This window comes from Balaenoptera borealis (genome assembly GCF_965194805.1).
Source record: "Balaenoptera borealis genome assembly, chromosome: 1".
In the NCBI taxonomy this organism is placed as follows: Eukaryota; Metazoa; Chordata; class Mammalia; order Artiodactyla; family Balaenopteridae; genus Balaenoptera; species Balaenoptera borealis.
This window is the reverse complement of record NC_138860.1, coordinates 168,657,273-168,685,210: the sequence shown is the minus strand read 5'-3', so window position 1 is coordinate 168,685,210 and position 27,938 is coordinate 168,657,273. Positions and strand designations below refer to the sequence as shown.

At 49.6% G+C, this 27,938-nt stretch overlaps 2 protein-coding genes and 1 long non-coding RNA gene across 6 annotated transcripts; 2 read left to right on the top strand and 1 right to left on the bottom strand.

Annotated features, from left to right (window-relative positions):
* Positions 1 to 2,442: 2,442 nt before the first annotated feature.
* FAM167B (family with sequence similarity 167 member B) lies at positions 2,443 to 4,111 on the top strand. Its single transcript, XM_082346129.1, has 2 exons — positions 2,443 to 3,001; positions 3,624 to 4,111. Exons 1-2 carry the CDS (start codon positions 2,741 to 2,743, stop codon positions 3,852 to 3,854), a joined length of 492 nt encoding a protein of 163 aa, XP_082202255.1. The 5' UTR covers positions 2,443 to 2,740; the 3' UTR covers positions 3,855 to 4,111.
* A 1,863-nt stretch (positions 4,112 to 5,974) lies between these two features.
* On the top strand, positions 5,975 to 25,952 carry LCK (LCK proto-oncogene, Src family tyrosine kinase). Of its 3 annotated transcripts, none has more exons than XM_082345549.1 (13): positions 5,975 to 6,057; positions 17,566 to 17,675; positions 17,974 to 18,055; positions 18,248 to 18,338; positions 18,586 to 18,684; positions 18,835 to 18,938; positions 19,126 to 19,275; positions 19,554 to 19,706; positions 19,851 to 20,030; positions 22,294 to 22,370; positions 22,462 to 22,615; positions 22,697 to 22,828; positions 25,303 to 25,952. In XM_082345549.1, exons 2-13 carry the CDS (start codon positions 17,571 to 17,573, stop codon positions 25,503 to 25,505), a joined length of 1,530 nt encoding a protein of 509 aa, XP_082201675.1. In that variant the 5' UTR covers positions 5,975 to 6,057; positions 17,566 to 17,570; the 3' UTR covers positions 25,506 to 25,952. The 3 variants fall into 3 exon arrangements, with proteins under 3 accessions (XP_082201675.1, XP_082201677.1, XP_082201676.1); XM_082345551.1 differs by lacking the exon at positions 5,975 to 6,057 and adding an exon at positions 16,956 to 17,159; XM_082345550.1 differs by lacking the exon at positions 5,975 to 6,057 and adding an exon at positions 16,956 to 17,241.
* LOC309623690 lies at positions 11,985 to 19,616 on the bottom strand. Of its 2 annotated transcripts, none has more exons than XR_014241460.1 (2): positions 19,533 to 19,616; positions 11,985 to 16,961 (listed from the first exon to the last, which is right to left on the bottom strand). It is a non-coding gene; the product is annotated as an uncharacterized lncRNA (long non-coding RNA). The 2 variants fall into 2 exon arrangements; XR_014241461.1 differs by lacking the exon at positions 19,533 to 19,616 and adding an exon at positions 18,570 to 18,683.
* Positions 25,953 to 27,938: the final 1,986 nt, after the last annotated feature.

Below are 27,938 nucleotides of genomic sequence, written 5' to 3'. Positions count from 1 at the left end.
TGTTGGGACCCAAGAATGGCTGAGGAAGGTTCTGTTCACAGGGTTTTCAGTCTGGCAAGAGACACACTTAAGCTGGTAAATTACTAGAGTTTAAGTCTATTTGCTGGAGGACCCATCCATCCAAGTATTCTTTTATTTCTTAAACACTGATGCCTACACTGTGTTAAGTGCTGATTACTAAGAAAAATAAGATGTACTCCTGCCTTTAAAGAGCCTTCTGGTCTACTAGGTTCCAGGCTTCCATGTGTGTGCAAAAGCCTTCCATCAAATAATGAAATCATAGGTGCCCCCCCGATAATATAACATAAAGTTGGAACTGCTCTATGAAAGGAACCAGACATAAAAGAGTATAAATTATAAAATTCCAGTCCAACAGCATCAGCTGGGATGGGAATTCGTTAGAAATGCAAATTATTGGGCCCTACCCCAAACATACTGAATCTGAAGCTCTGGGAACGGGGCAATCTATTTTAACAAGTTTTCCAGATGATTCTGATCCATGCTAAAGATTGAGAACCACTAGAAAGTATACAAAAAGGCAAAACTAATCTATGCTGTCAAATTAGGGTAGTATTACTGAAACCAAGTCCCCCTAAAACCAAGATTCCTTACTGAGTTTATGATTAATCTCTCTGTCCAAAACTTTACTCTCTTTTATGTCCCCTCTGACCTCAATCCTGTGCTAAATGAACACTAATCAACCAGAATCAGGGACTTCCCTGGAGGTCCAGTGGTTAAGACTCTGTGCTTCCAGGTTTCCCTGGTGGCGCAGTGGTTAAGAATCTGCCTGCCAATTCAGGGGACACGGGTTCGAGCCCTGGTCTGGGAAGATCCCACATGCTGCAGAGCAACTAAGCCTGTGCGCCACAACTGCTGAGCCTGCACTCTAGAGCCCGCTAGCCACAACTACTGAAGCCCGCGTGCCTAGTGTCCATGCTCCACAACAAAGAGAAGCCACTGCAATGAGAAGCCTGCACACCACAACAACTAGAGAAAGCCCGCGTGCGCAGCAACGAAGACCCAACACAGCCGAAAATAAAATAAATAGAATAAAAAAAAAAAGACTCCGCACTTCCACTGTAGGAAGCACGGGTTCTATCACTGGTAGGGAACTAAAATCCCACATGCCTTGTGGCATGGCCAAAAAGACAAAAGCAAACAAACACAGAGTCAGAAGTCTAAAATTGCTGCTGTCAATAACATCATTAATGTACTGAAACTGCCATTCTAGATATCATCATTAACATACAAATTCAAGTTGTTTCTCTAAGACAAGATGAGGTAACAACTCATCAGCCCCTAGCTGTGGACCACCTGGCCAGATAATCATAAACCAGAGACATTCTGACTCCTGAAACTATGATTAAGAAATGTCACAGAAACGATTATGAAATGTCACAGAAACGTCACAAGATGATGGTTAATCTCAGCCTCTTTGTTCTTCCCCTGTTTTTTTTTTTTTGTTTTTGGTTTTTTTTTTTTGGTCACACCACACAGCATGCAGAACTTCCCCCACCAGGGATTGAACCTGTGCCTGCTGCAGTGGAAATGTGGAGTCTTAACCACTGCACCACCAGGGAAGTCCGGTTCTTCCCCTTTTTTATTTTTTTACTTTATTTTTTATTTATTTAAAATTTTTTTGTCTTCCCCTTTTTTAAAAACAACCCCAACATTCAAAGACCAAGTTGGAGTGGAGCTGAGGCTTGGCTCTTACTCCCCTGCTTGGCTCCCTGAAATAAACCCTTACTTTGCTGCAAACACCCTGTCAGAGCTTGGCTTTTTGCACTGCAGGCACATGGGCGAGCCCTATGCTTGGTTACATTACCCTTAAGAGAGTTGTGATAGGCCAGGAGCACAAAAGAGGCTTCCTGGATGATAGTAATACTCCTTTGCTTGATCTAGGTACCACTTACATAAGTGTGTTCAGTTTGGGAGAATTCATCAAGCCATGTATTTACGACATGTAAATTTTTCTGTGTGTGTTATATTTCAGTACAAAGTTTTAAAAAGGAAACTGTTCTGGTTGAAGCCCTGGGCGGGGCAGGGAGAGGAAGGTCTAGCAGCCCATCCACAGCTGTGCCCTTACCCTGCACATAGTCCTTGAGGGATTTCCAAGGGAACCAAAAGTTCCTTAGAATATAGCTCGAAATCATTGATCTGTCCCAACAGAGAGTCAGTGACTTGTCCAAGGTCCCACAGATCTAGCACCAGAACCCAGTTCTCCTGACTCCTGAGCCAGGGATCTGGACCCTATTCCTTTGCTGAAGGGCCAGCGTCACGAGTGAGGACAGGGGGCAGCTTGTCAGCCTCCTATCCCCTCCCCAATCCTTTAACTTGGGTCTTGGGAAGAGGGCCAAGACTCTGGTGTGGGTGATGCTTTTCTTATCCTGGAGCAACTTCCTTTCTGGGAACTGGGTGTCTCCTTCTGGGCAAAGACAATAAATTTTATCCAAGGGGCCAGAGGAGCAGGGCTTCTCCTGCCCCCACCCGAACAGGCATCACGTGGCTCTCGGGTTAGCAGTGCAGGAAAATCCCAGCCCTTGCACACTCAGCCTCCCACACTCACCTACCTACCCACTCTGACACACTCAAGCCTCCCTGGCCCACCTTGAACATTCACCAGCGCACACTCCCTGCACATTTCTTTCACCCTCAGCTTCTGCCACCTCTTCCTGGGTAATATTGCCAGCCTCTCCCTAATCCCAGAGCTGCAGACTTGCCCTGTCCCTCATCCCCAACCATGTCCCTGGAGCCACTGAAATTCCAGGCAGTGGGTGAAGAAGATGAGGAGGATGAAGAAGAAGAGAGCCTGGACTCTGTAAAGGCGCTGACGGCCAAGCTGCAGCTGCAGACACGGCGGCCCTCATATGTGGAGTGGACAGCCCAGGTCCAGAGCCAGGCCTGGCGCAGGGCCCAAGCTAGACCCGAGCCCGGGGGACCTGGGACCATTTGCGGCTTCGACTCAATGGACTCTGCCCTTGAGTGGCTCCGACGGGAGCTGGTGAGTCTGGTGGGAAGGGCAGCCTTGCAGAGGGCCTTGAGGGCAGTCCTTAGGGCCCAAGACACTGGGTATGGGGAGGGGATGAGAATGACCCTGCCTCTAGCAAATGCCCACTCCTGTGGCTTTGTCCCAGGGCTGAGGAGCCAGGAATGGACTTGCCCAGTGTTTTATTCAGGGAGCCTTGCTGAAGAAGGAGTCCATCCAATCTACTGACCTTGTGGTCCTGTGGCTCAGGGGACAGAGTCTGCCCTTGTGGGACAACCCGTTATAGCTGGGGAAGGCATGGCCTCCCATACTCTGGGAATTGCTATACCCCAAAGATACAAAGGAGGTACTGACCACGCTGTACAAGAGGCCAGTGTTGAATAGGTGGTTCAATCCAATATGTGCAAATATAAAAATGTCCAGCCTCCAAATTGGAGATTCCATTCAGTTGATCTAGGATTGGGCCCCAGGTACCTGTATTTGTTTAGCTTGGTTTTAGAGCAAGATCTATGAGATGGGATGGATAGAACTGGGGTGTGAGGGTGTGGGGAGGACATAGCCAGTGCAGAGACCCAGGGTGTTGACCAGGAGGGAAAAATGGGAGGTTCAGCAGGCTCACGCCCCCTCTCGGCCGCAGCGGGAGATGCAGGCACAGGACCGGCAGCTGGCAGGGCAGCTGCTTCGGCTGCGGGCCCAGCTGCACCGGCTGAAGGTGGACCAAGTCTGTCACCTGCACCAAGAGCTGCTGAACGAGGCCGAGATGGAGCTGGAGCTGGAGCCGGGAGCCGGCCTGGCCCTGGCCCCGCCACTGCGGCACCTGGGCCTCACGCGCATGAACATCAGCGCCCGGCGCTTCACCCTCTGCTGAGGGGCACCCGCGTGCCTGCCTCGCCACCCGCTACCCATTCCCCACCCCAGCTGGGAAGAAGGAAAGGAGGGGTGCCCCAGAGGAGCCAGCACCTGGAGAGCGGTGGGGGGAGAGTCCGGGAGATGCTCAGAGCTCTGGGAGCTTAAAGCCCCTGCATCCTGTTGCCCCTGCTGCCCCAGATGGGGGAGGGGGGACGGTGTGGAGGAAGGGGAGGAGTTCACAGACTCCCAGGCTCCTCAATAAACCTCTGCTTCCCATCAAGGTCTCTGCAGTCATTTATTCAGTCCCAAGGTGGCTGTATGTCACTTGTTGCTGGGACCAGGGATTCTATTGCCGGAGAGAAGGCTGGCCTTGGGGGTGGAGATGGACAGATGGATCCCCGTCTTCCCCACAGCTCCACTTCTGTTGCTCTATCTTATCAAGATCAGAACTGGAAAAGAACTTAAAATTCTAAATCACCCCCATGGAAGGTGACTTAGGTAAATGGGCAGCTGAAGAACGCAGGATCTGGTAGACCTGGGTTCAATGCCAGCTCCACCACTGATTTCTATTGATATTAGACTCTGAGGAGGTCCCTTAACCCCTGCATCTGTTTCTTTATCTTTAAAATGGAAATGCTAATTCTCACTCCACAAGTAGTTGGATACATCTGAAGTGAGATAATGCACTGTAAGCCCTCAATAAATGTGCATTATTATGTATTACTACCAGCCCCAGTGGTGTTCTTGCTGTTGTGCTGAGGCCCAGAGATGAACTGTGAAGTGCTCAGGTTCACAGCAAGAGGAGCTGGGGCCCACAGCTGGGACCCTGGGCTCTGTGTCATTCGGTAGGTTTTTGTTGTTTTGTTTTTTGTATTTCTCGGCTTTTGTTTCTGCGTTACCCTCTTTGTCTGAGTTTCCAGCTCAGGCTTCCTCTTCCCCCCACCCATTTCCTGTCTCCCCCTTTCCTCCGCGCAGCTGAGGTTCACACAGCCTCGGCTTCCACCTCGCAAACCCCAACAATGCTCTGTGGGCTCCCCTCCCCCAGCCCGCTCCCCCAGGGCAGGCTCAGGCGGTGGCAACATATTTATGCTTTCCGCCGGGTGGGATCAAGGCCCAGCTCTTGGGCCTGAGAGAGGCCACCTAGAGCTTCTCATAACGCTGGTGACCTGGCCCTCAGCCTCTGACGGGTGTCACCCTCAGCCTGGCCCCTGAGGAAAGGGAGATTGTTGGCTTGCTTGCTGCTGTGACAAGGTCCCAGTCTCCTGCCTATAACGGAAGGCGCGGCCAGTCTGCTGCCTGCACCTGGGTGCCTGGGCAGGAGTGTCTGTTCTGTCTCCCACCTGTTGCAGGAGGTGGTGTCAGGCCCTGTGCCTCTGACAGGAGCTGTGGTCTCGCCTCTACCTGGTTAGAAGGGTTGCCCTACTCTCCAACCATAATTAGGGGGGGTTGTCCTGCCCTCTGCCCCCAACAGAGGCTGTTACTCTGCCCCCTTAAAGACAAGAGGTTGTCTTGCCCGCTTTCTTAAACAGCCTGTTGTCCAGTGTTCTGTCCGTAAGAGGGGTGTTAGCCTACCCTCTGCGTATAATAAACTATCGTCCTGAGCCCTGAGATGGCACAGCTGTTGTTCCGCTGCTGTGTCTAGCAGCTGTGTGAGCCCGGTATCTATCTGACTGGAACACGGGTGTCTGCTCTCCAGTGATGTTACAGGGATGCTGTCCTCTCCTCAGACTCTGAAGTGATGTTAGTTTTGCCCTCCGACTGTAATGAAAGGGTCACCCTGCTCTCAGACTGTGACAGCAGTGCTACTTGCCCTTCCCTGAAAGCTGAGTGGGCGTCTGTTTGCCTCCCGCTCAGTGGGGTTTCAAGGCTGCCCTTGAATCTCTTGTCCAGGTGCACCCTGGGAGGGCGGGGGGAAGTTCTATCAAATATCCTCCCTCACCTCCAAGTGCCACCCTCAGGGTGAGTAGGGCCTGGACTGAAGACGTATAGGACCCCTGAGGGCTGAGAGGTGGGGGGCTATGGCAGCAGGAAGCTTGGGGTGCTGGAGGCTTGTGGTTGGGCTGCTGGGGCCCTCAGGAGGCGGCAGGAAGTCAGGGTGGGACGTGGGCGCGGGGAGACACGCAGTGGCTACGACGGAGAGGGGAGCCGAAGCTGTGTCTGGGCAGCCAGGCTAGGCCAGGAAGACCATGTGAATGGGGCCAGAGGGCTCCTGGGCTGGGCAGGTAAGGAGGACTGGGAACAGGGGTCTAGGGGCTGCGGTGGGGGGGCCTGATAGCAGAGGGCTGCAGCTGGGCCTGGGGCCAGGCCCCCCAGGTATGCAGCAGCCCTTCAGGCTGGGGGACAGAAAAACCTGGCTGGAGGTCAGGTGGAAGACAGGCAGAACAGCTGGATCACCTCTTTCCTGCGTAGTTGTTACCTCTTGCCTCTGTCACACTGCCTGCCATCAGGCCCCACCTCACTGGGAGCATTTTTTTGGGGGATCTGGCACATGGACTGTCAGGTACTAAAAAGGCCTTCAGAAATCCCTAAATCCAGTCCCTCATCCCATGATGGATGAGCCTCCTGAGGCCCAGACTGGGGCAAAGCACTCCCTCCCTGCAGTCCGTCAGCAAGGCAGAGGCAGAGAGGGTGATGGCCCTGAGAGAGGGTGATGGCCTAGGGTGTGACACAACCGCCCTATGGAGCAAGGTGATGGGCAGGTTTGAGTCAGGGGTCCCAAGAATCCTTCCAGTTGCTGGGGCAGACCCCAATGACAAGACTCTCCTGAGAGAGAGAGAGGAGTCACCCAGAGCATCCACATGGACACATGAGAAGTGATTTTAGCCTCAGTGACCAACATTTTTTGAGAGAAGGAGGAGTCTTCCTTTGGGAACGGATGGGCATGTGAAGGGATATTTATCGTCGGGCATGTGAAGGGATATTTATCGTCTGGCATGGGGCCTCCCGGGTGGAAGTATCTGACCGGACTCTGGGAAGTTGGGGGGTGAGAGAATGATGGGAGACGGGAAGAGGAAGGGCTATTTTTACCCCGGACAGGGGTGTAGTTGGCCCTGGGCAAGGACCGCGTGGACTTCCATCTGGAAAGTTGCCATTGTGTCCGCAGGAAGTCCTCCCCTCTTCCCTTTGCTCCCTCCCGCTCTAGCCCCCCTCCCACTGCTGCTGTATGTGTAGGGCCAGTGGGTCCTGCTGATTCCTGCTTCAAACCCCAGGAGGGTGGAGGCCCAGGGAAGCAGAGTCAGCTCCCTGCCCACCCCCTCACTTTCTAGCTCTCAGCCTGCTGTTTATGGGGCAAATCCCCACCTGAGCCACACTTTGCAGGTTTCCCCTGCCTCCCTCTCCGCCTTTGGAGTTTTTCTTGAAACACAGTTTCCACTGAGTCATCATGTCCCAACCTCTCTTTTGTCCCCAGCTCCAAGGCCTGCAGCCTCTTGTGGGGCCTGAAAAACATGCTGGGTCTCCCTACCCTCATCCAGACTCTGGACCGGCATAAGCCGTCCCGTCTCCCACCCAGCCTGTGCTGATAGATGATTCAGGGTCCCTCGCCCTCGGGGCTCAGGGACAGAGATTCTTCTCTAAGGGAAAAAGGGCCAAGTGATGGAGCAAGAGAATAGGCGGAGGGTTCAGAGGACGGGAGAAGGCTTCCCTTAGGTGATCTGGAAGGCTTCCTGGAAGAGTCAAGGTAGTTCTGAGAAGGATAAAGGCCCATTCTGCAGAGTACCTAGGACATGAAGCCAAGGTCGCTGTCCCTGGGTTGTTTCTTGGGTCCCAGGAGGGCAGAGGCCTCAGGGCAAGACCAAACACAAGAGAGCCAGTGGGTTTGGTGTAGCGTGAGGGACATGCATTTCAGAGCCAGGCGGACCCAGGCACAGTTCCAGTTCTGCCATTTCCTTGAACAAATGGCTTCATTTCTCCGAACTCCAGTTTACTTATTGGTAAAGAGACAATAATAAATCCCTCCTTACAGAGTGCCTGTGGGCAATCAAAGAGAAAATAATGGCTGTGATGTGCCCTGGGTAGTACCTGGCATGCAGTAGGTGCTTAACAGAGGTTAGGCACCCCCTTCTCCTGCAAATTGTGCACCAAAGGGTGGGGGGGATGTCTACACCAGAATTACTCCTACTCAGCACCTTGGGCAGGCCAGTGAGCCACCCATTCCCTCACACTTGTGGTGTGGCTTTGCAAATGAGCTTGTTTCCTGTGTGTACTAGTGGGTGTGAGAACTCTAGATTGGGCCACAGGGTCTGTCTTAGAGGAGGGTCCCACACACAGCTTCACACAGACACACACATGAACCCTCCCTCCCTAGCCAAAACACCATCCGTATCATCATTGGAAAATGTATGTGTGCATGTATGTTCAGAGGCAGAGGCAGGGACCGCAGATACATCATACACTGGATCTTACAAATCCATCCACACACCCACAAGCTGATGGCTTCAAGGCCAAGCTCAACGTAGTGAAAGCGATGCTGAGGGGAGCTGAGTATGTGGGTGGGATGGGGGCAGGTGGGACAAAGATACCATCCAGGTGTTGGTTTGAAAGCACCTGGAGCTGCATTTCCAATGTTTGTTCTAAAGAACGCTAGTCCCATGAGGCACCTGGAAAGAAAACGGTCTGAGGCCAAATCAACATGGCCTAAGCTACAAAATGTCCCACATTAACTTCACCATCAGCATTAGCTTGTTGAAGCTCTGAAAGTCTCCCCAGCGAAGGTGGCTGTTTGATTTTGTCTAACCCAGTGTTTTTCAGACTTCTGTGGTCGCAGAACCTTTTTTCCTGTATCCCCTATTCCATGCCTACACCTCTTGAGACAAGGAGAGGAGTGGAGGGGCAAGCTGTACAGTTGATTCTCCTCAAATGCTTGTGTCTCTTAGCAGAGTTTTTGCATTCGTGGGGGCTTTGTTGTTTTTTGTTTTTCAACTACAAAATTAGCACATGGCTGTTTTTAAAATTTTAAACAGTACAGAGACATACAAAGGCATATAAGAAATACAGCTCCCTCCAATCTCACTCCTGGGCTATGCTCATTGTGGACAATTTGGTGCACGTCCTTCAAGATTTTCCTATGTGTGGCCGCTGGAAAGCATACTGGTTAAGAGTCTAATCTCTGGAGGCAGGTAGACGGAGGTTCAGCTCGCCTCTCCACCACTTACTTGTTTTTTATGAGGCCTCAGACAAATACCTTTACCCCATTTGGGCCTCAATTTTTGCATCTGTAAAATGGGGGTAATAATAGCACTTACTTCATAGGATTATTATGAGAATTACATGAAGTCATGCAAATGAAGGCTTAGCACAGAGCCTGGCTTAAAAGAATCCCCTATATATCCATATTTAAATGCAAATAGACTTAAACTCTACATTCTGTTCTGTAACTTGCTTGCCGTGTTATATCTGGGACGTCTTTCCATGTCAACACATGGAGATCTACCTCATCTTTTCAGCGGTTTTGGCTAAATGTCGTTAACTTGGTTAATGGGTGATGGTGGTGATTTTGAGATGCTACTTCCTGGCAAATACTGCTGTTTTGTGTTGTCAGTTTGTCAGGGTCACAGACGTTACCGATCAGTGAGCTGAAGACAGGCCTTACTGCCTCCTGTGAAAATGGAGTGACCCGCCAGAGGGGCACCCACCTCTAACACAGCAGGCAGGGCCAAGTGGACGAGAGCCTCTCTGACTGCTCACCTCTGTGTCCCCAGCTCTAGATCAGAGCCTGGCATATAAGACATACCCATTAAATTTTTGTCGATAGACTGGCCAAGTAGGAAGAAAGTCATGTCTCCTCTAACTTACCAACAGAGGCCTAAGCCCAGAGTTCTGTCTCACAGTGTGGCATTTCCCTAGATATGGCCTGTGCATCACTGATGTGGGTGAGTGATTTTAGGGGGGTAATGAATGAACATTTACAAATGTGAATTTAGGTATTATAGTATGTGTTTATTTTAATATATACAGATTTCTATTTATGGCTGGTGATACTGGTTTTCCTTTTTTTTTTTTAATTGAAGTATAGTTGATTTACAATGTTGTGTTCTAGTTTTCCATTTATGGTAGTGAAGTTTCCATTTGAGGTAAATATATTAAAGGTGAAAAAGTGGTTCGTGGAAATGCCAAAAATCAGAAAGGAAAATGAATGTATTTAAGGCTGGGGTAATGAAATACCCATGCAGGCCTCAAATAACTATTTTCATTTACTTAGTCCTTACTATGTACCAAGCACCATGTTAAGTACTTTATTATATGAGATCATCTACATATCACATATTATGTTCACAACAGCCCTAGACGCATGTCCCTTTTTTATTCCCATTTTGAAGATAAAGGAACTGAGGGAGGTTCAGAGAGGTGTAGTAACCTGCCCAAAGGCCCTCTGTCAGTGAGTGACTGGGAGGCCTTGGGAATGAACTTGGTTCACTATGTTATGGATATGATGAGCTGAGCCTCCCTGACCTGCAGACTTCCAGAAACTTTAATAAAGTGGTGAGGATCGCCAAACTGTAAGTAAGGCTTCCTCCTGATAAAACCCCCATGATGCAAAATACAGACAGAGGTACATGAGGAAGGGGGCTCAATAAAAGAAATTACTAGGTACATACAAGTTACTAGTTGGAGGGCCTCTATCAAAAATACCAGCTTTAGAATAATTGCTCTATAGCCCTTGTTTATGGCAATAACTAACTAGCAGAATCAGTTCTATGTTTAAACCACTCCCAGTTTGTGAGAATAAATCCATCTTGTTTGCATATAAGAGAAGGCTTATCTTTTTGTTCTCTGTTTTTGTGAACTCTGTGAATTCACAGAGTTTATTCCAAAGTGGTATTATATCAAAGAGGAACACACGAAAAAGGAGGGAATTCAGGAGACATCCTTGTTTTACCCACTAGAAATTATTTACCATGCCTGTCAACACTGATTCTCAAGTACCATGGTGAGGGTTCTGTGCAGGCATCCACAGCCAAGGCTATTCATTGAACATATGCAACTTTGCCAATAACCAAATCTTGGCCAAAGAAAAAGGCCAAGAAAATGTTTAAAATTATTCCTGACAGATTTTGCCACAGGGTGGCCCAGAGTACAACAGTGGTCTGCAGTAGAAAAGCCTGCCTGCCCTTGACATAAAGCGTTAGCCCAAGAAACCCAGGCAAGAAGCTGGCACACATTTTGGACAGAATGTTCAATAAATGAATCGGGGGCTTCCCTGGTGGTGCAGTGGTTGAGAATCTGCTTGCTAATGCAGGGGACACGGGTTCGAGCCCTGGTCTGGGAAGATCCCACATGCCGCGAAGCAACTAGGCCCGTGACCCACAACTACTGAGCCTGCGCGTCTGGAGCCTGTGCTCCGCAACAAACGAGGTCATGATAGTGAGAGGCCTGCACACCGCGATGAAGAGTGGCCCCCGCTTGCAGCAACTAGAGAAAGCCCTCGCACAGAAACAAAGACCCAACACAGCCAAAAAAAAAAAAAAAAAAAACAAAAACCAAAAAACCAAAAAAACACACTCAAAGGTTTTAAAGTCTAGTCTGAGACTCATTATTAAAAAAAAATAAAGGAATCGGTTTACAGTTTAGGGGAGGAAAAGTGTTACATTTTTTTTTAAGGGGACAAAACACATTCTAGGCCCAGCCAGGCGAGACGTCTATGGAGTTGATAAAAGTGAACAAGTTGGCAAGAATCAGAGCTCATTGTGATATGATTCCTAAACAACCCTGGGATCAGAAACTCTAGTCCAGGAGCTTCACGCAGCCTGGGATTTTTGATCAATTCTACACAGAGTGAGAAGGGCCACTCTGTGTGTTGGGCTCTGTGCAAAGAGACAAGAGGAATGGTACCTGAAATCTAGCTCTCACTCCACTCTCCAAGTTTGAAACCCCAGGGAGGGGTGGCCCTTTATAACTGGCACAAAGTGCTCTGTGAACCATGGACAGATCTTGAGTTTGACCGAGAACATTTCAGACGCTAGTCAGAGGAGGTCTAGAATCTACAAAATTCCACCTATTGACCTTGAATTCCTGAGTTGGGAGAAGAGAATGTCCCGTTTCATTCACCACAGAATCTGCCTTTGTTACTGGTTCTGAGAGTCCTGGGGATTCTCCGGATCTGTTTCCTCTTTCTTTTTCTTTCTTCCTTCCTTCCTTCTCTCCCTCCCACCTTTCTTTCTTTCTTTCTTTCTTTCTTTCTTTCTTTCTTTCTTTCTTTCTTTCTTTTTCTTTCTTTCTTTCTTTCTTTCTTTCTTTCTTTCTTCCTTTCTTTCTTTCTTTCTCTCTCTCTTTCTTTCTTTCTCTCTCTCTTTTTCTTTCTTTCTTTCCTTCCTTCTTCCTTCCTTCCTTCCTTCCTTTCTTTCTATGAGAAATTTATATTAAGCTTTAATTTTTTTAAATTTATTTATTTTCTTTATCTTTTTGGCTGCGTTGGGTCTTACTTGCAGCACGTGGGATCTTTTGTTGCGGCGCGCGGGTTTCTCCAGTTGTGGTGTGTGAGCTTCTCTCTAGTTGTGGTGTGCGGGTTTTCTCTCTCCATTTGTGGCACGCAGGCTCCAGGGCACGTGGGCTCTGTAGTTTGCAGCACGTGGGCTCTCTAGTTGAGGTGCACGAACATAGTAGTTGCTCCCACGGGCTTAGTTGCCCTGCGGAATGTGGGATCTTAGTTCCCAGACCAGGGATCCAACCCACATCCCCTGCATTGGAAGGTGGATTCTTTACCACTGGACCACCAGGGAAGCCCATAAGCTTTAATTTTGATTTTCTTTTTGCCAACCTCATTTATTAACCTGGTTGAATCAGACTAGGATGGGATCCACATTTTGTACAAATAAATACATGCATATATGACCTCACAATTACATAGGGACACGCACAAACTATACATGCCCCCATTTTGTTGCACATCCATCTGCACACAGGGGCTCCTACATACCCACGGGTATGTACACATAAGCATGATGCTCAATGATTCACATGCCTCAATATGTGCAGACTTGTATTCACCAAGCAGGTAAATGTACACTCAGAAACATGCATTCCAGATAGAGGGAGAATTGCCTTAGAGAGAAAGGCCTTTGTTAACAGCACAATGATCACATCTTGATGGAGAGTGGACCCCACTCTGTCAGACCTCCCTCCCTGCTCCATTGTCTGCATGACCTCTCAGGATTCCCTGCCCACTTTAGTCTCCAGGGAGGGAAGAATAGAGCAGAGTACCTTGAAAAAGGAAGTGGGGCCTGATTGGAGTCCCGCCTCTGCCAAGAGCCTTCATGTGCTATTGGGAAAATCACTTACCTTCTCTGATCCGCCACCTTCTCCATCTTTAAAATGAGGCTGGTGACTTACATGAGTGCTTCTCAACTCTTCCCTCCAAGGACTCCTTTGCCCTTCCCCTGTTGTACTTTTCCCCTCTTCCCCCACGGATCTCATGATTTTGAGGGTTTTGCTGACTGAACGACCTCATTTAGGTACTAATTTTTTTGTTTTCTAGTTCAAATTTTCATCAGAGACTTAAGTATGCATTGAAGAAACGATAATGCAATTTGTCATACTGAGAAACAAATCATAGTACCATTTCCCTTCAGATTTTTGAAATATTGAAATAACCTTCAACATTATCCTCGGGCCTCATAGGAGCATGTAGCTCCCAGTGGCTGAGAGCCACTCACCAAAATAACCTCTGGCATTGCCAGGTCTTGGGGTCTTCTGATTGCTGCCAGGCCCTATACTCCAAAACTCACACTTTTGTATAGGGCAGGGCCTGCTACCTGCAGCTGGAGGGCTCCAGGAGCACTAAATAAGCCACAAAGGAAACACTAGGGGTCAGATACCCAGCAGAGTTACTGAGTACCTTTTGGCTTAATTTAACACAGCTTAACTTTTTCTCGCTCCTGGCCCCAGTCCTTTTATTTATTTAGTTTTTTAATTGACGTATAGTTGATTTACAATATTTTGTTAGTTTCAGGTGTATAGCAAAGTGATTCAGTTATGCATATATACATTTTTCTTTCTGATTCTTTTCAATTATAGGTTATTATAAGACACTGAACATAGTTCCCTGTGCTATACAGTAAATCCTTGTTGTTTCTGTGCTATACAGTAAATCCTTATTGTTTATCTATTTTATATACAGTGGTGTGTATCTGTTAATCACATACTCTTAATTTATCCCCCCTCACTTTCCCCTTTGGTAGCCATAAGTTTGTTTTCTATGTCTGTGAGTCTGTTTCTGTTTTGTAAATAAGTTCATTTGTATTATTTTTTAGATTCCACATATAAGTGATATCATATAATATTTGTCCTTCTGTATCTGGCTTACTTCACTCAGTATGATAATCTTAGGTCCATCCATGTTGCTGCAAATGGCAATATTTATTCTTTTATATCTGGCCCCAGTCCTTTCTGGCAGGCCGAGATTTATCCAGGATATAGGTTCTGCCTGCATGCTCTCCTGGCCCCTGGCCCAAGGCGTTGTGGCCCCTTTTCCCTCCCCACATGACCCCAGCCTGGACAGGTACAGTTTCCAGCCCTACGAGCTTCAGCCTTCAGAAGGTTCCTTCTGCCCTGTCTACCAGCCTCCCCTCACTGCTGCACCCCAGTTCATCCCATTTTCTCAACCCCAAACTTTTCTCATCTTTCTCTTACCCTTTTTCAAAGCCTCTGAGAATGTCAAGCCTGAAAGGGACCTTACTGATCTAAGTTGACACCTCATCTGATGTTGGTGTTCTCTGTGTAATATAACCAACCTGTGGTTTTCCAAGGCCTATTTGAATATCACAAACAATGGGTTGCTCAGGACCTTACTAGACAGCTCAGCTCATCTTAGGCTGGTTCCAGGTTGTTATCAGTTCTTTTCTGGAGGCTTTTGCTGCTGATCAGTTCTTAGCCATAATAAAATTAGCAATCAAAAAAAATAAAAAAGCCATTTGCAGCCACAGAGCCGAGCAAGATTTCTCAAATGTCTCCCCAGGACTCCTAAAGTAGGGGGAAGAGTATATGCGTGTACACCTTTCCTTGAAAGTCTCTTGATTTGGCTTAAAATTCCATGTACATTTTGTATTTTCCTCTATTTGTAATAGATCTATGTCTGTTTAACTACGTGAATAAGGTTTAACTATGTGTTTAACACTCATGCTTTGGGAGGTACACACCCGTGACTTCCGGCACCCATGAAAGGTTATAAGTATCTCAGTTTAAAAAACATAAGCTTAGGGCTTCCCTGGTGGCGCAGTGGTTGAGAATCTGCCTGCCAATGCAGGGGACACGGGTTCGAGCCCTGGTCTGGGAAGATCCCACGTGCCACAGAGCAACTGGGCCCGTGAGCCACAACTACTGAGCCTGCGCATCTGGAGCCTGTGCTCCGCAACAAGAAAGGCCACGATAGTGAGAGGCCCACGCACCGCGATGAAGAGCGGCCCCCACTTGCCGCGACTGGAGAAAGCCCTCGCACAGAAATGAAGACCCAACACAGCCAAAAATAAAAATAAATAAATAAATAAAAATATTTAAAAAATTAAAAAAAACAACAACAACAAAAAAAATAAGCTTATCAACTATACTCCAATATAAAATAAAACTTAAATTAAAAAAAAAAAGAAACGTGAGCTTAAAGCCAAGAGGATTATTTACCAGTCCCATTCTCCCACCCTCCAAAGCAGGGGTTGGTAGGGCAGAATGGACACTGGTATAAGTCTTTCTCAGCTCTAAATCAAGCCAACATTCATCTAAGCTTATGAGAAAGGGATGACGATCCCCAGTTGACAGAAAAGGCAAAGTGAGGCTGGGTAAGAATGATTTCAGCAAAGAGACACAATAAGTATCAGAACCAGAATTTGAACATAACTCCGGGGCTCATCCTTGAATCTTTTTTTTCTTTCTTTAATTAAGATATAATTGACATAGGTCCTTAAGTCTTTTTTTTTTTTAAATTAATTTATTTATTTTTGGCTGCGTTGGGTCCTTGTTGCTGCGTGCGGGCTTTCTTTAGTTGCGGCGAGCGGGGGCTACTCTTCGTTGTGGTGCACGGGCTTCTCATGGCGGTGGCTTCTCTCGTTGTGGAGCACAGGCTCTAGGCGCACAGGCTTCAGTAGTTGCAGCACGCGGGCTCAGTAGTTGTGGCGCACGGGCTTAGTTGCTCCACAGCATGTGGGATCTTCCCAGACCAGGGATCGAACCAGTGTCCCCTGCATTGGCAGGTGGATTCTTAACCACTGAGCCACCAGGGAAGCCCCGGACCTTAAGTCTTGCTAACCAAAAAAGCACCACTGGTCCCCACTTCTACTTGGTCCCAGCATGTATTAGCAACTCTAGCTTTATTCTGCCCCAAACAGTTGTGTGAGTTTAAGCAGGCCTTTCTGGTCCTCTGTTTGCTCATCTAAAATCGGAGGTTAGACTTGGTGGTTTCTAAGACCTCTGTAGATGGGAGAATCTGTGCATCAACCCTCCACATACCAGTCAACATTTATTAACAAGAATAGTTCTGGGTGCTGGGACATTCAGACAAATAAAACACAGCTTCTGCTCTTGATAAATCCCCCATCTCATCAAGGGGGTAGGAGAGGCAGGGGGACTGACACATAAATTAGCGTAATCATGGCACTCAGTGCCTAAGTTGATGATTGTGGTCTAAGTGGAATGCTGTAGGAGCAAAGAGCATTGGGCATTGGGAAGGCTTCACAGAGAAGGTGATATCTGAGTTGAGGCTGGAAGGTTGAGTTAGAGTTCAACAGATGGGCAAAAGCATTCCAAGGCAGGCGAACCACATAAACAAAGGCACGTTGTAAGAAAAGAGCGTGAAGTTTTTGGGAAGACTAGCTCAGAACACAGGCTGTGTGAATGTGTGTGTGTGTGTGTGTGCGTGTGTGTGTGTGTGCGTGTGTGTGTGTAGCAGAATAGACTGAGGAGGTGGATTTGATTCCGATATTAAAGGTTCTTGAATGCACGGTAAATTAAATTAAACTTTACCTGAGGACTACTGTTTCCAAGCGGTCCTGAGGAGCAGCCCTGGGGGAGGAGGTGCTGCAGGGACTCCCAGGAGCTTCAGAGTGAGGTCGCACCACACTCTGCTTCAGGCAGAACAGCCCCACTTTTACCTGCTTTATCTATGAGGTTCTGCTTGATTTCATCTGACAAAAAGTTTCCACTGCTAAAGCAAGCAAACAAGTAAAAGTTATGGCCAAGAGGGCCGCTGAAGTGTTTTCTGCTGGGGAGAAGCAGAAAGAAGCCTCTGAAGGAGACTTTGTGTGTGGGGGCTTTGGGGCAACAGAGGCCTGATGGCTGACATTCGGGAGAAAGGGTCTCTTATCCAGCTTCCTCGTCTGGAAAGGGGAATTGTAATTAGGAGGTGGGGCGCACACACCCCTCTGGTAGGGGAGGATCAAAACTTAGGTCTTCCCTAGGGCTTGGGGAAGTGTATGCGATCTCTAGTAGGTAGTCTCCCAACTTGGGGGATGGGCAGAGAGAGCGGGAGGGGGGAGAGGCAGGAAGTGGGCAACTAGACTAACAAAGGTGCCTGTGGCGGTTTGCCCAGCCCAGGTGGGAGGGCGGGGCCTAGGCCTCAGCAGGAGGGCATGTGTGACTTTACTGGGAGCTAGGACCCCACTCCAGCTTTTCTGTGGCTGGTGAATGGGGGCTGGGGGGCTGACAATCTTGGGTCCTTCTGGAAGTTCCCAGGGCTAGGCCTTAGCATGTCTGATGTTACAGGGGTAGATCTTGGGGGAGCCCTTTCATTCCCCTCTCCATTCCCCCAGGTACCATGGGCTGTAGCTGCAGCTCAAACCCTGAAGATGACTGGATGGAAAACATCGATGTATGTGAGAACTGCCATTACCCCATAGTCCCACTGGATGGCAAGGCCATGGTAAGAGGCAAGACAGGGGGCTTGGTGAGGGAGTCGGGTGGGGTGTACAACCCGGAAGAGAGAAACGGACCACCACTATAGGTCCTTGAAATAACAGCGAGCCCTCTCCCCTACAACAGAAAGGAAAAGAACCCCGGAGAGGGAAAGGGGTTCTCATAAGGTCACGCAGCAAGTGGTTGGTAAATTCAGTGATAAGACCCAGCCAAGCCAAAGTGAAGGAGAGCAGGGCAGTGGGGAGGCAAGCCAGGGTCTGACCCAGCCTCCAGCTCTCTGACTCCACTCATTCCCCACCCCTCAGCTGTCCATCTGGAATGGCTCTGAAGTGCGGGATCCACTGGTCACCTACGAGGGCTCCAACCCCCCAGCTTCTCCACTGCAAGGTGACTTCAACCAGCAGGGCCTGGAAGATAAGTCCTGTGGACCCTTGGCTGTCAGCCTCCATCTCCTCCTCACCTACTCACCACCTGTCCTTCCTCCTTCCCCCTCAGTCGTGTGGGCTACCATGTAACTCCTGAACTCGTGCTCCCAGCCTATTCCAAGCAGGTTCTCCCTGACTCCCCCTGTCTTTACAGACAACCTGGTTATCGCCCTGCACAGCTATGAGCCTTCCCACGATGGAGACCTGGGCTTCGAGAAGGGTGAACAGCTACGTATCCTGGAGCAGTGAGTGTCCCCTTCACCCCATCCATCCTTGCCCTGCCGTAGAGTGTGAGGGAGCAGGGATCTCCGGTACTGCAGCCCCCCTGTGGCCCCTGATCTGGCTTGCAGTGGGTGCCCTTAAGACAAAATGGGAGGCTCCGGAGTGTTGAGCTGGAGGGTGGGGTGGCATGGCCTAACTGGGGGCTCTGAGGGAGGGTTTCCAGCCAAGTCCAAGGCTGAGCAGACCGTGCTAACCGCCGCTGTCGCGCAGGAACGGCGAGTGGTGGAAGGCGCAGTCCGTGACCACGGGCCAGGAAGGTTACATCCCCTTCAACTTTGTGGCCAGAGCGAACAGCCTGGAGCCCGAACCGTGAGTGGGGACTCGTCGTGGGGGATTGCTGGGCGTAGATCCAGGGACCTCGGAGCAAAGGAGAGATGCTAGGGGTGTGTGAATGCTGGAGGGTGATGGAGGAAGAACGGACCAACAGACGAAAGAAGCCCTCGCTTCTGCCTTGCGCAGCTGGTTCTTCAAGACCCTGAGCCGCAAGGACGCGGAGAGGCAGCTCCTGGCGCCCGGGAACACGCACGGCTCCTTCCTGATCCGAGAGAGTGAAAGCACCACGGGTGAGCGGCTGGGCTGGCCGGGGGGCTGTGGGCGGGGCCTCGGGCTGGGGCAGCGAGCAGAGGTCCGGGCGCGAGGAGCCCGCGGGGTTGGTGTGGAATGTGGGGGTGGGGCGCGTCGGCGGAGGTGCGATTCGCTGGAGGCCACCGCTCCCCTCTTTTGCGTTCCTTCATCCTTTCTTTTTTTCAGGATCGTTTTCACTGTCCATCCGGGACTTCGACCAGACCCAGGGAGAAGTGGTGAAACATTACAAGATCCGTAACCTGGACAAAGGCGGCTTCTACATCTCCCCCCGCATCACTTTTCCTGGCTTGCATGAGCTGGTCCGCCATTACATGAGTGAGCACGGCAGGGTTAGGGTTAGACCGTGTGCCCTATCAGCCTGCCTCCCCCAGTTCCTCTCGGGGTACCCTCCACCCATCTCTCAGTATGCTCCTTCATTACCCCGCAGCGGGTGAGGTGCGGTACCTTGGAGCCCCAGGGATCAGGTGACAGCTCCACACACCTCCCCTGCCCGTCCATTTCCCCAGGTGGGGACTGGGTGGGCCCCCACCCGTGGGCCCCCACCCCCAGTCCCGCCTTATTGACAGCCTTACCCTCCTCCCTTGTCCTCACAGATTCTTCGGACGGGCTGTGCACGAGGTTGAGCCGCCCCTGCCAGACCCAGAAGCCCCAGAAGCCGTGGTGGGAGGATGAGTGGGAGGTTCCCAGGGAGACGCTGAAGCTGGTGGAGCGTCTGGGGGCTGGCCAGTTCGGAGAGGTGTGGATGGGTGAGTGAGGCCCTCCAGGACTGCGGGGAGGAGAGGCGTCTACGGAGGTCGTGAGAGTCCCACGACAGTGCCCTGTTTCGGGGCAGCTGCCTGGCTCTGGGGGCATGGGCTCCGAGTGACTCCCCCAACCCCTCCCTGCCCCAGGGTACTACAACGGGCACACGAAGGTGGCAGTGAAGAGCCTGAAGCAGGGCAGCATGTCCCCCGATGCCTTCCTGGCCGAGGCCAACCTCATGAAGCAGCTGCAACACCAGCGGCTTGTCCGGCTCTACGCGGTGGTCACCCAGGAGCCCATCTATATCATCACGGAATACATGGAGAATGGTGGGCGCCGCCGCCGTGCGCGGCCGCTGGGGGGCACTGCCGTCTCCTCTGCCCCTGCTGGAGGGCGGAGGAGATAGGCCTGGCTCAGCACTGAGGTTATTTAGAGGAATTTTCCTGAGCCCCCAAAGACTCACTTCCAGGGGCGACTGTAGGGCGTGTGGAGAAGAGGGTGTGTTGTTCGAGCCCTGTCTGGGAGCCCAGCTTGAGGTGGCAGGCTCTGGAAGAGCATTCACCCCACCCCCCCCACCCCCCCCACCCCCCTTCTTCTCTAACCTGCAGTCAGTCCTATTTGCCTTCTTCAAACCCCACCTTGATCTAAGGATGCTTGATCTCAGGAGATGAGTAGGTCCCTGGCCCCATCTCTCTCCCTTCTGCCCCTGAGCCTTGGGAGTGCTCCAAAGCCCTCTTTTTCAGTTCTGGGTGAGCCCCTCCCCCTCCCTCGGTCCACTGTCGGACAGATTGAGAGACCCAGGAAGGTAAATAGGAATTTCTAGGCCCAGCTTTGGGCCAAGTCCCTGTGCCACCTCTGATGCTCAGTTCCCCCAAGAATAACAGCAGAAATCTAAACAGGCTTATCCAGAAATAAGAGTAGTCATTAAGGGCTCTAGAGTCTGACTGCCTGGGTTAGAATCCTGGCTTCAGGACTGTGTGGCCTTGGGCTTGGTCACTTCACTTCCCTCTGCCATGGTTTCCTCATCTGTAAAATGGTGATAATAATGCAATAGCAACTTTCTTACAGGGTCTTTTTTTTTTTTTAATTTATTTTTGGCTGTGTTGGGTCGTTGTTGCTGCTTGCGGGCTTTCTCTACTTGCGGCGAGCGGGGGCTACTCTTCGTTGTGGCGCGTGGGCTTCTCATTGCAGTGGCTTCTCTTGTTGCGGAGCATGGGCTCTAGGCGCGTGGGCTTCAGTAGCTGTGGCACACAGGCTTCAGTAGTTGTGGCTCACGGGCTCTAGAGTGCAGGCTCAGTAGTTGTGACACATGGGCTTAGTTGCTCTGCAGCATGTGGGATCTTCCCAGACCAGGGCTCGAACCTGTGTCCCCTGCATTGGCAGGCGGATTCTTAACCACAGGGAAGTCCCCTTATAGGGTTTTTGTGAGGATGAAAGTTAATGCATATAGAGCAGTTAGAACAGGGCCTGCCATATAGTAACAGCTTAGTAAGTTTGTTGTTATCTGGCTCTGATTCTTGGGGAGTATAAGATCTGTCCCTCTTTCAGGAAGGGAAAAAAGCTGTTAATTGGCTAATGGATTCTGGAAATGGCAAATAGCGGACCACCTTCAATTGGTAGTTGCTTGGAGTTCTGTGTTGAGAAGGATTCTGAGGTTCCTTGGAAGTGAGCACTGGGATTGATTAGCAACATCTGCCATGGATACAATGAAGGAATAGCAGTTTATGTCCACATATTTGCTGCCTCTGGGTGAGGTCTTTGCCTTCAGTGACTAATTCAGCACTCATAGTGGAGACACTCAAGTTGTTGTCATCTTCATATAGGGTTTTAGTCTCTTGAGAAGGACGAGTGGTCGCTAGCTCTGCTCCAGCCACTCCCATCCCTGGTCTTCTCCTAGTTACCCTCTGCTACCAGAAAGGTGGTCTCTCAGTCCTCCAGGACACCTCTTTCCATATTCCATTTACTACATTCAGCATACATTTATTGCTGCTTACTGTGGGCTGGGAACATTGATTGATTGCTGCTATCAGTTATGCATACTAGGAAAACCAGAGTTTGTGCCATAGGAAAGTTCCAGTATACCATGGGGAAGGTAAATGATGATGTAATTTATTATGCTTGGTAGGATCTAGAGAGGTTTTCTAGAGGAATTGTCTAGCTGGGCCATGAACAAAAAGAATTTTTAGCATGAGACATGGGACAAAGAGACCTTGGGGTGAGAACCCAGGGGTCTATGTGGAAAATCTCTCAATTGTCTAGGATGGGTGGAGTAAAAGAGGCAGGAGTGGAGGGAAGAGAAGAAACTACAGATGTGGACCATGCAGGGCTTTGGATGACTGGCTGAAGAGTTTGGGCTCCACCCCACTGGTGACAAGAAGCTTGCAGACCCCTGCAAGTAGCCCCCTAGTCCCCGGGAAAAGGGCATCACACATCCCGGGCATCCTCACTCTGAACACACACTCCTCCTGTTTCAGCTTTTACTCTTCCTTTCCACACATCAGACACTGCTTCTAGACTCCCAGTTAGGGGAGAAGGGTCTGGGGGCTTTCCCCTGGGGCAGCTTGGGTCAGCAACTCTGGCTTCTGCCCACAGGGAGCCTGGTGGATTTTCTCAAGACCTCCGCAGGCATCAAGCTGACCATCAACAAACTCTTGGACATGGCAGCCCAAGTAAGGAGACTGGGGAGGGGCTGGGCATGGGCACAGGGCAGTGGGATAAGGATGTCTGGCCCAGGACTGCTGACCTGTACCTGGCCTGCAGATTGCAGAGGGCATGGCATTCATTGAAGAGCGGAATTACATCCACCGTGACTTGAGGGCCGCCAACATCCTGGTGTCTGACACCCTGAGCTGCAAGATCGCAGACTTTGGCCTAGCACGCCTCATTGAGGACAATGAGTACACAGCCAGGGAGGGTAGGTATGGGATATGAGGGAAGTCTGGGGCCTGCAGGGTCTGGCCAAGCAGACCCAGGTGACCTCACTTCCTCCCTCCAGGGGCCAAGTTTCCCATTAAGTGGACAGCACCAGAAGCCATTAACTATGGGACATTCACCATCAAGTCGGACGTGTGGTCTTTTGGGATCCTGCTGACGGAGATTGTCACTCATGGCCGCATCCCTTACCCAGGTCAGGGTCAAGGGCAGGAGCTGAAAGGGTGATGGGGAAGGGCAGCAAATTCATGTCTTTCCACTTACTTCTTCCCAGGCTAAGAATCTGAAACTCTCTAGCTGTTTCTCCTCCATCATCTCAGGGGTGGCACTCTTACATCCCCAATTAGGTGCACATCTCCCAGGCCTGGCTTCCATCTCTGTCTCTGGATCTCTCTTCCCTCAACAATCCCAGCTCTTTTCTTTAGTTCTAACACAGGCAGCCTAATATGTAGAAGAGGATCTGGCCTGGGAGGCAAGAGGCCTGCTTCTTATTACCAGGTCTGCCACTGATGCTTTCTGTTTGGCTTTGATCAGATCATTCCTTTTTTCTCCAGTTGTAAAACGTGAGGTTAGAACAGTACCTGACCCATACGAAGCACTCAAGAGTGTTAGGTTTTATTATTAATCACTATGGGCAAGTGACTTGGGCAGGTGACTTTACCTCTCTGAGCCTCAGTTTCATGATATGAGAAACAAGATTATTTGTGAAAGAGCTTGACTCATAGTAGGTGTTCACTAAACACTGACTTCCCGTCCCTCTGAAGCCTTCCATGTAGAGTGAGAGAGATGTGTAAACAGCTAATTCCCACCCTCTCCCATTCCTCCCTCTATCTCCTGGACAGTCCTTTACTCTTGAATTCAGCCAAGACAGGAATGAAATTTTTTTTGGAAGGAACTTGCTAGGAAACTCTGGGGAAAGGAAATAGAATACAAAGACAGGGTAAGGAGGTCATGGAGCACAGTGGTCGGACTTGCAGAAGCTTCCCACATCCCCATCAGTGTGCACAGAACTTTGCTCCTGGGAAGGTAAAGACACCTTAGAATCAGGTGAGGGTATGCAGGCCTTCCCTGCCCTGGACTTGCCCCATCACAGAGTCCAGCGGCAGCGCCGGGGCTAGAAACACACTCGTTGTCCTGCCAAGAGCTCACACTGCTCCCTTAGAGAATTTTTCTATTAGAAGAATAAAGGCAGTGAAAGCATGATGATAAATGGCAACTGACACATGGCTTCAGGGTCAGGGAAACTATGGGGAGTAATGGGGACCTGGGTGAACTTGCATCTGCTCTAGCAGATGGTTGCTATTAAGACATGGGGGCCCAAAAAACAGATCTTTGTTTTTTCAAGAGAAGCCAAAACTTGGAGTTTTAGGAAAATTTTCCCATTTCCAAATATTGGTGATGATTCAGATTGTTTAAAAATGCCAAAAGGGGGGACATCCCTGGTGGTCCAGCAGTTAAGATTCCATGCTCCCAATGCAGGGGGCATGGGTTCGATCCCTGGTTGGGGAACTAAGACCCCGCATGCCAAAAATAATAATAATAATAATAATAATAATACACACACACACACACACACACACACACACACACACACAAACAAAAAAAACACTATAAGGGGCGAAGCCAAAGTAGGTCTGTGGGCTGTGGGCTGTATTTAGGCTGGGTGTAGCCAATAGGTTTGTACCCTTGTTCCCTGGCCTATGTCCTTCAGTGTCCTGATTTTGAAATCTGAGTGACACATAGCTAGAGGCCCCCCAGGGGAAAGGCCTGGGGAAGAGAGGTCTCTATTGACTAGGGTCCAGTCTGAAGCTTTGTAGGAGTAAAACTTCTGTTTTGCTAGGACCCTCTAGGGGTTAGGCTCTGGGGACTGCCTGTCACAGTCTCTTCTCAGGAGAATGAAGGAGAAACCAGAGGCCATACGGGTAATTTAGAAACAGGAAGCTATATTTCTGCTGTGCCCATGCAGTTCTCCAGAGCAGCTCCTCTTGGGGTCTACATGCAAAGAGCCTACTATGGGGGCCAGGATCAGCACCAAGGGAGGGAAGTGGCCCAAAGATGATTTCATCTGGGTCATGGAGGGGCCTAGTGAATCTTCTCTGCCCCATGCAGGGTCTGCCTTGCTGCGGTCCAGGGTCCATCTGGATTCCTGATGCAGCATCTCGTGTGCCTGTTCTCAAAGCTGGAGAAGCCTCCCCATTGTCCTGGCTGTGGGCCCCCATCCTGCCCTGGGCCCTGACCACTCCATCCTTCCCTACCAAATAATCATCATTACAGGTACTCTTTATGCTGCATCTCCTCTTCCAGGCAGCATCCTCAATGCTATATATACACTTTCTCTTTCAATCCTGATAACACCTCTATGAGGTAGGAGCTACTGTTATCCCATTTTCCAGATGAGGAAACTGAGGCTCAGAGAGGTGCCATGGCTCACCCAAAGTCTCACAGCCACATGTGTGCGTTATTGAGTGTTTAAGCCATAGCAGACACTACAAGTGGCACGACTGACATTTAGCAGGTACCGCGAGATGAATACCTTACCATTGATGAAGACCAAGATCCCTTTGGATTGGTGTTCACACCATACCAGTTGTCAAATATCTTGACCATCACCCCTGCCTGTGGGCTTCCAAAGCCTGGAGGCTTGATGTCAGTTCTCCCATCAACCTCTAGGGATGACCAATCCTGAGGTGATTCAGAACCTGGAGCAAGGCTACCGCATGGTACGACCTGACAACTGTCCAGATGAGTTGTACCACCTTATGATGCTGTGCTGGAAGGAGCTCCCGGAGGACCGGCCCACCTTTGACTACCTGCGCAGCGTGCTGGAGGACTTCTTCACAGCCACAGAGGGCCAGTACCAGCCGCAGCCCTGAGGAGCCTAGCTGGCTGGGGCTTGGAGCCCTCCCCCTACCTAGCCAACCTGGCTCGGGGAGATGCAGTTCCTGTGTTACACCCATGTGGCCTATGCACATATGGACTCTGCATGTGAATCCCACCCACGTGTGACACATACACTTCTCCTGTCCTGTACACGGGTTCTGTAGTTGGGTGGGCTCTGCACATGTGTCTTGTACATGTGTGGCCTGTGCATATATGTCTTGGACACTTGTCCAAGTTGTCCCCTTCTGGGCCCGCCCACTTCTGAGACCACCAAAGAGGGGAGAGAGGCCTGTGATTGACACCAGCTTCTCCCCACCCCTTTTTCCTTTCCCCTGGTCATCAAGAAGCTCCTTGAGGGCTGGGACCTTATCTAATACCTCTGTGCGCTCCTCTTTGGTGCCTGGCACCCATAAGGAGCTCAATAAATGTCTGTTGGTGAAGATTGCACATCTTTCTGCTCCCCACTCCAATCTCCTTTTCCTTGGGAGTGGGGAGTGAGCGTTCAGAAGATGGAAACTGGGGCACCCTGAATTGGGGTGAAAGATGGGATGAAGGGGTGTCTGAACTTTTTCCAGCCCTGCTGATGTTGGGGGCCAAGAGGAGGTCCCTATACTTTGCTGTATGGGTTCTTTGAACCCCTTCAAACGCCCACCCCAAAGGATTATGGGCAACCCCTACCCAGAACCTCCTAGAGAGTAGATGTGTCCCAAGACACTCCCCCCTCCCATTATATAAATGCAACAGCATTTTTGAGAGCTACTGATTCAAGGACTATATTTGACCTTAGATATGTTCTGATTCACCTTCAAGGTGTTTTTAAACATTGAGTTTATTCACTCACTTAACAAATATTTATTGAACTGTGTGCTAGGCATGATTCTGGGCTCATAGGATATGCAGTAGATAAAATCTCTGGAGCTTACACTCCGTAAAGGAAGATAGACAATAAGCATCACAAAGAAGTAAATGGTATGGTATGCTACAAGGTGATAGTGCTAAAGGGAAAAAAGAGCAAGGTAAGAGGAATTAGGAATGTCATGTTTGGGGGAGGTTTGTAGTTTTAAAGAGAGTGGTCTGGGAAGGTCTCATTGAGCAGGTGAATTTTGAGCAAAGATTTGAAGGTGAGGGAGTGAGCCACGTGGTATGCAGGATGAGCAGTCAGGCAGAGGGAACAGCCTGAGGCAGAAGCTTGCCTGGCAAGCTCTGAGAGGTAAAGGTAGCCTGAGGGAGGGGGATACATCCTATGGGGCCTGGGGCAGTGTGGCCTTTGCAGGAGCCATTTTGAGGAGCCTTTGCAGGGTGCTGAGCCGTGACATGATCTGACTTACATTTTAAAAGGATGGCTCTTACTGCTGTCTTGAAAGTAGACTGAGTTAGCAGTCAGTTTATAAAACTGGGGTAGTTTTGCATAAAACTCCAGATTTCTGCCTTCTCTTGAAAAAAATAGGAAGATTTGGCTCTTTTGGGCTTACCTGTCCTCATGGAGCTGAGTAAGTGGCCAATGCCTTCAGGTGGGGTATGAGCTCTCCCATTGCCAGAGTCCCCTTCGCACTCTATTGCTCCCAGACAATGAACCTGAGTGTTAGTGGTTACTTATCATCATGTTCGGGCTGTTGTTTTTATAAAAAGAGGAAAATGAAAAAATTTTTGCACCCATATTTCCATTAAGAAGTGGGAAAATTAAAGATCCCTGAAGATGGCAGTGTGTTTGAAGAAAGATGGGGAGAAGGACATATTTCTTTAGAAAGTGAAAAAGAATGCAATATTAAAAACAAGCAAAGTACTTGAATCGAACTAATATAAATATAAATCCACTCATTTACATCACCTGCGTGACCTCTGCAGGCGTCTGAGTTTGTGATTCCTGTTCTGCATTTTATAAAATGCTGCCACACCCATGACCTCATCTGATCCCCACCCTCCTCCTCCTTTGGACACTGCTGCAGCCACAGAGTTGGTGAACTTTGTTTTCTTACACTCTCCATTTTACTAAGAGGGAAATGGGGGCCCAGAAATGTTCCTGGCTAGGAAGCAGCAACACAGAACTGGGAATAGGGTTTATTCCCTGGTCTTTTGCTGCTTCTATAATAGAAGTGCCCAGTCTTAGGTCTGTTACGTTTGTAATTAGTGGCCCAAATGCAGTTCCCAGGTGAGGAACACAAGTGCCCAAGCAGTCTTTAAGCTGTAAAGGGCGTAAAAAAATGTATCTATTGACTATAGGATCATGAGTAACTTACTTGGCACATAGTAAGCACTCACTAAATATTAATATTGTTGTAGTTGTTATTTTAATAGCCCATCACAGTGCTTTTCAATCTGTAGCTTTCAATAATGATTAGTTGATGACTGATCTAGTGCAGTGGTTCTCAAGGGTAGGGTGGGGGGCACTTTTACACTCCCTCCAATCCCCTCCCCCTTGCCCTGGA

What these genes read in the sequence shown, in the direction of transcription:
- LCK (XM_082345549.1), top strand. Translation starts at nt 17,571, where the DNA reads ATGGGCTGTAGCTGCAGCTCAAACCCTGAAGATGACTGGATGGAAAAC. An exon ending in CCCAGCTTCTCCACTGCAAG is followed by an intron (nt 18,056 to 18,247) that starts GTGACTTCAACC and finishes CTGTCTTTACAG; the next exon opens with ACAACCTGGTTATCGCCCTG. An exon ending in TCTTGGACATGGCAGCCCAA is followed by an intron (nt 22,371 to 22,461) that starts GTAAGGAGACTG and finishes CCTGGCCTGCAG; the next exon opens with ATTGCAGAGGGCATGGCATT.
- FAM167B (XM_082346129.1), top strand. Translation starts at nt 2,741, where the DNA reads ATGTCCCTGGAGCCACTGAAATTCCAGGCAGTGGGTGAAGAAGATGAG. An exon ending in AGTGGCTCCGACGGGAGCTG is followed by an intron (nt 3,002 to 3,623) that starts GTGAGTCTGGTG and finishes TCTCGGCCGCAG; the next exon opens with CGGGAGATGCAGGCACAGGA.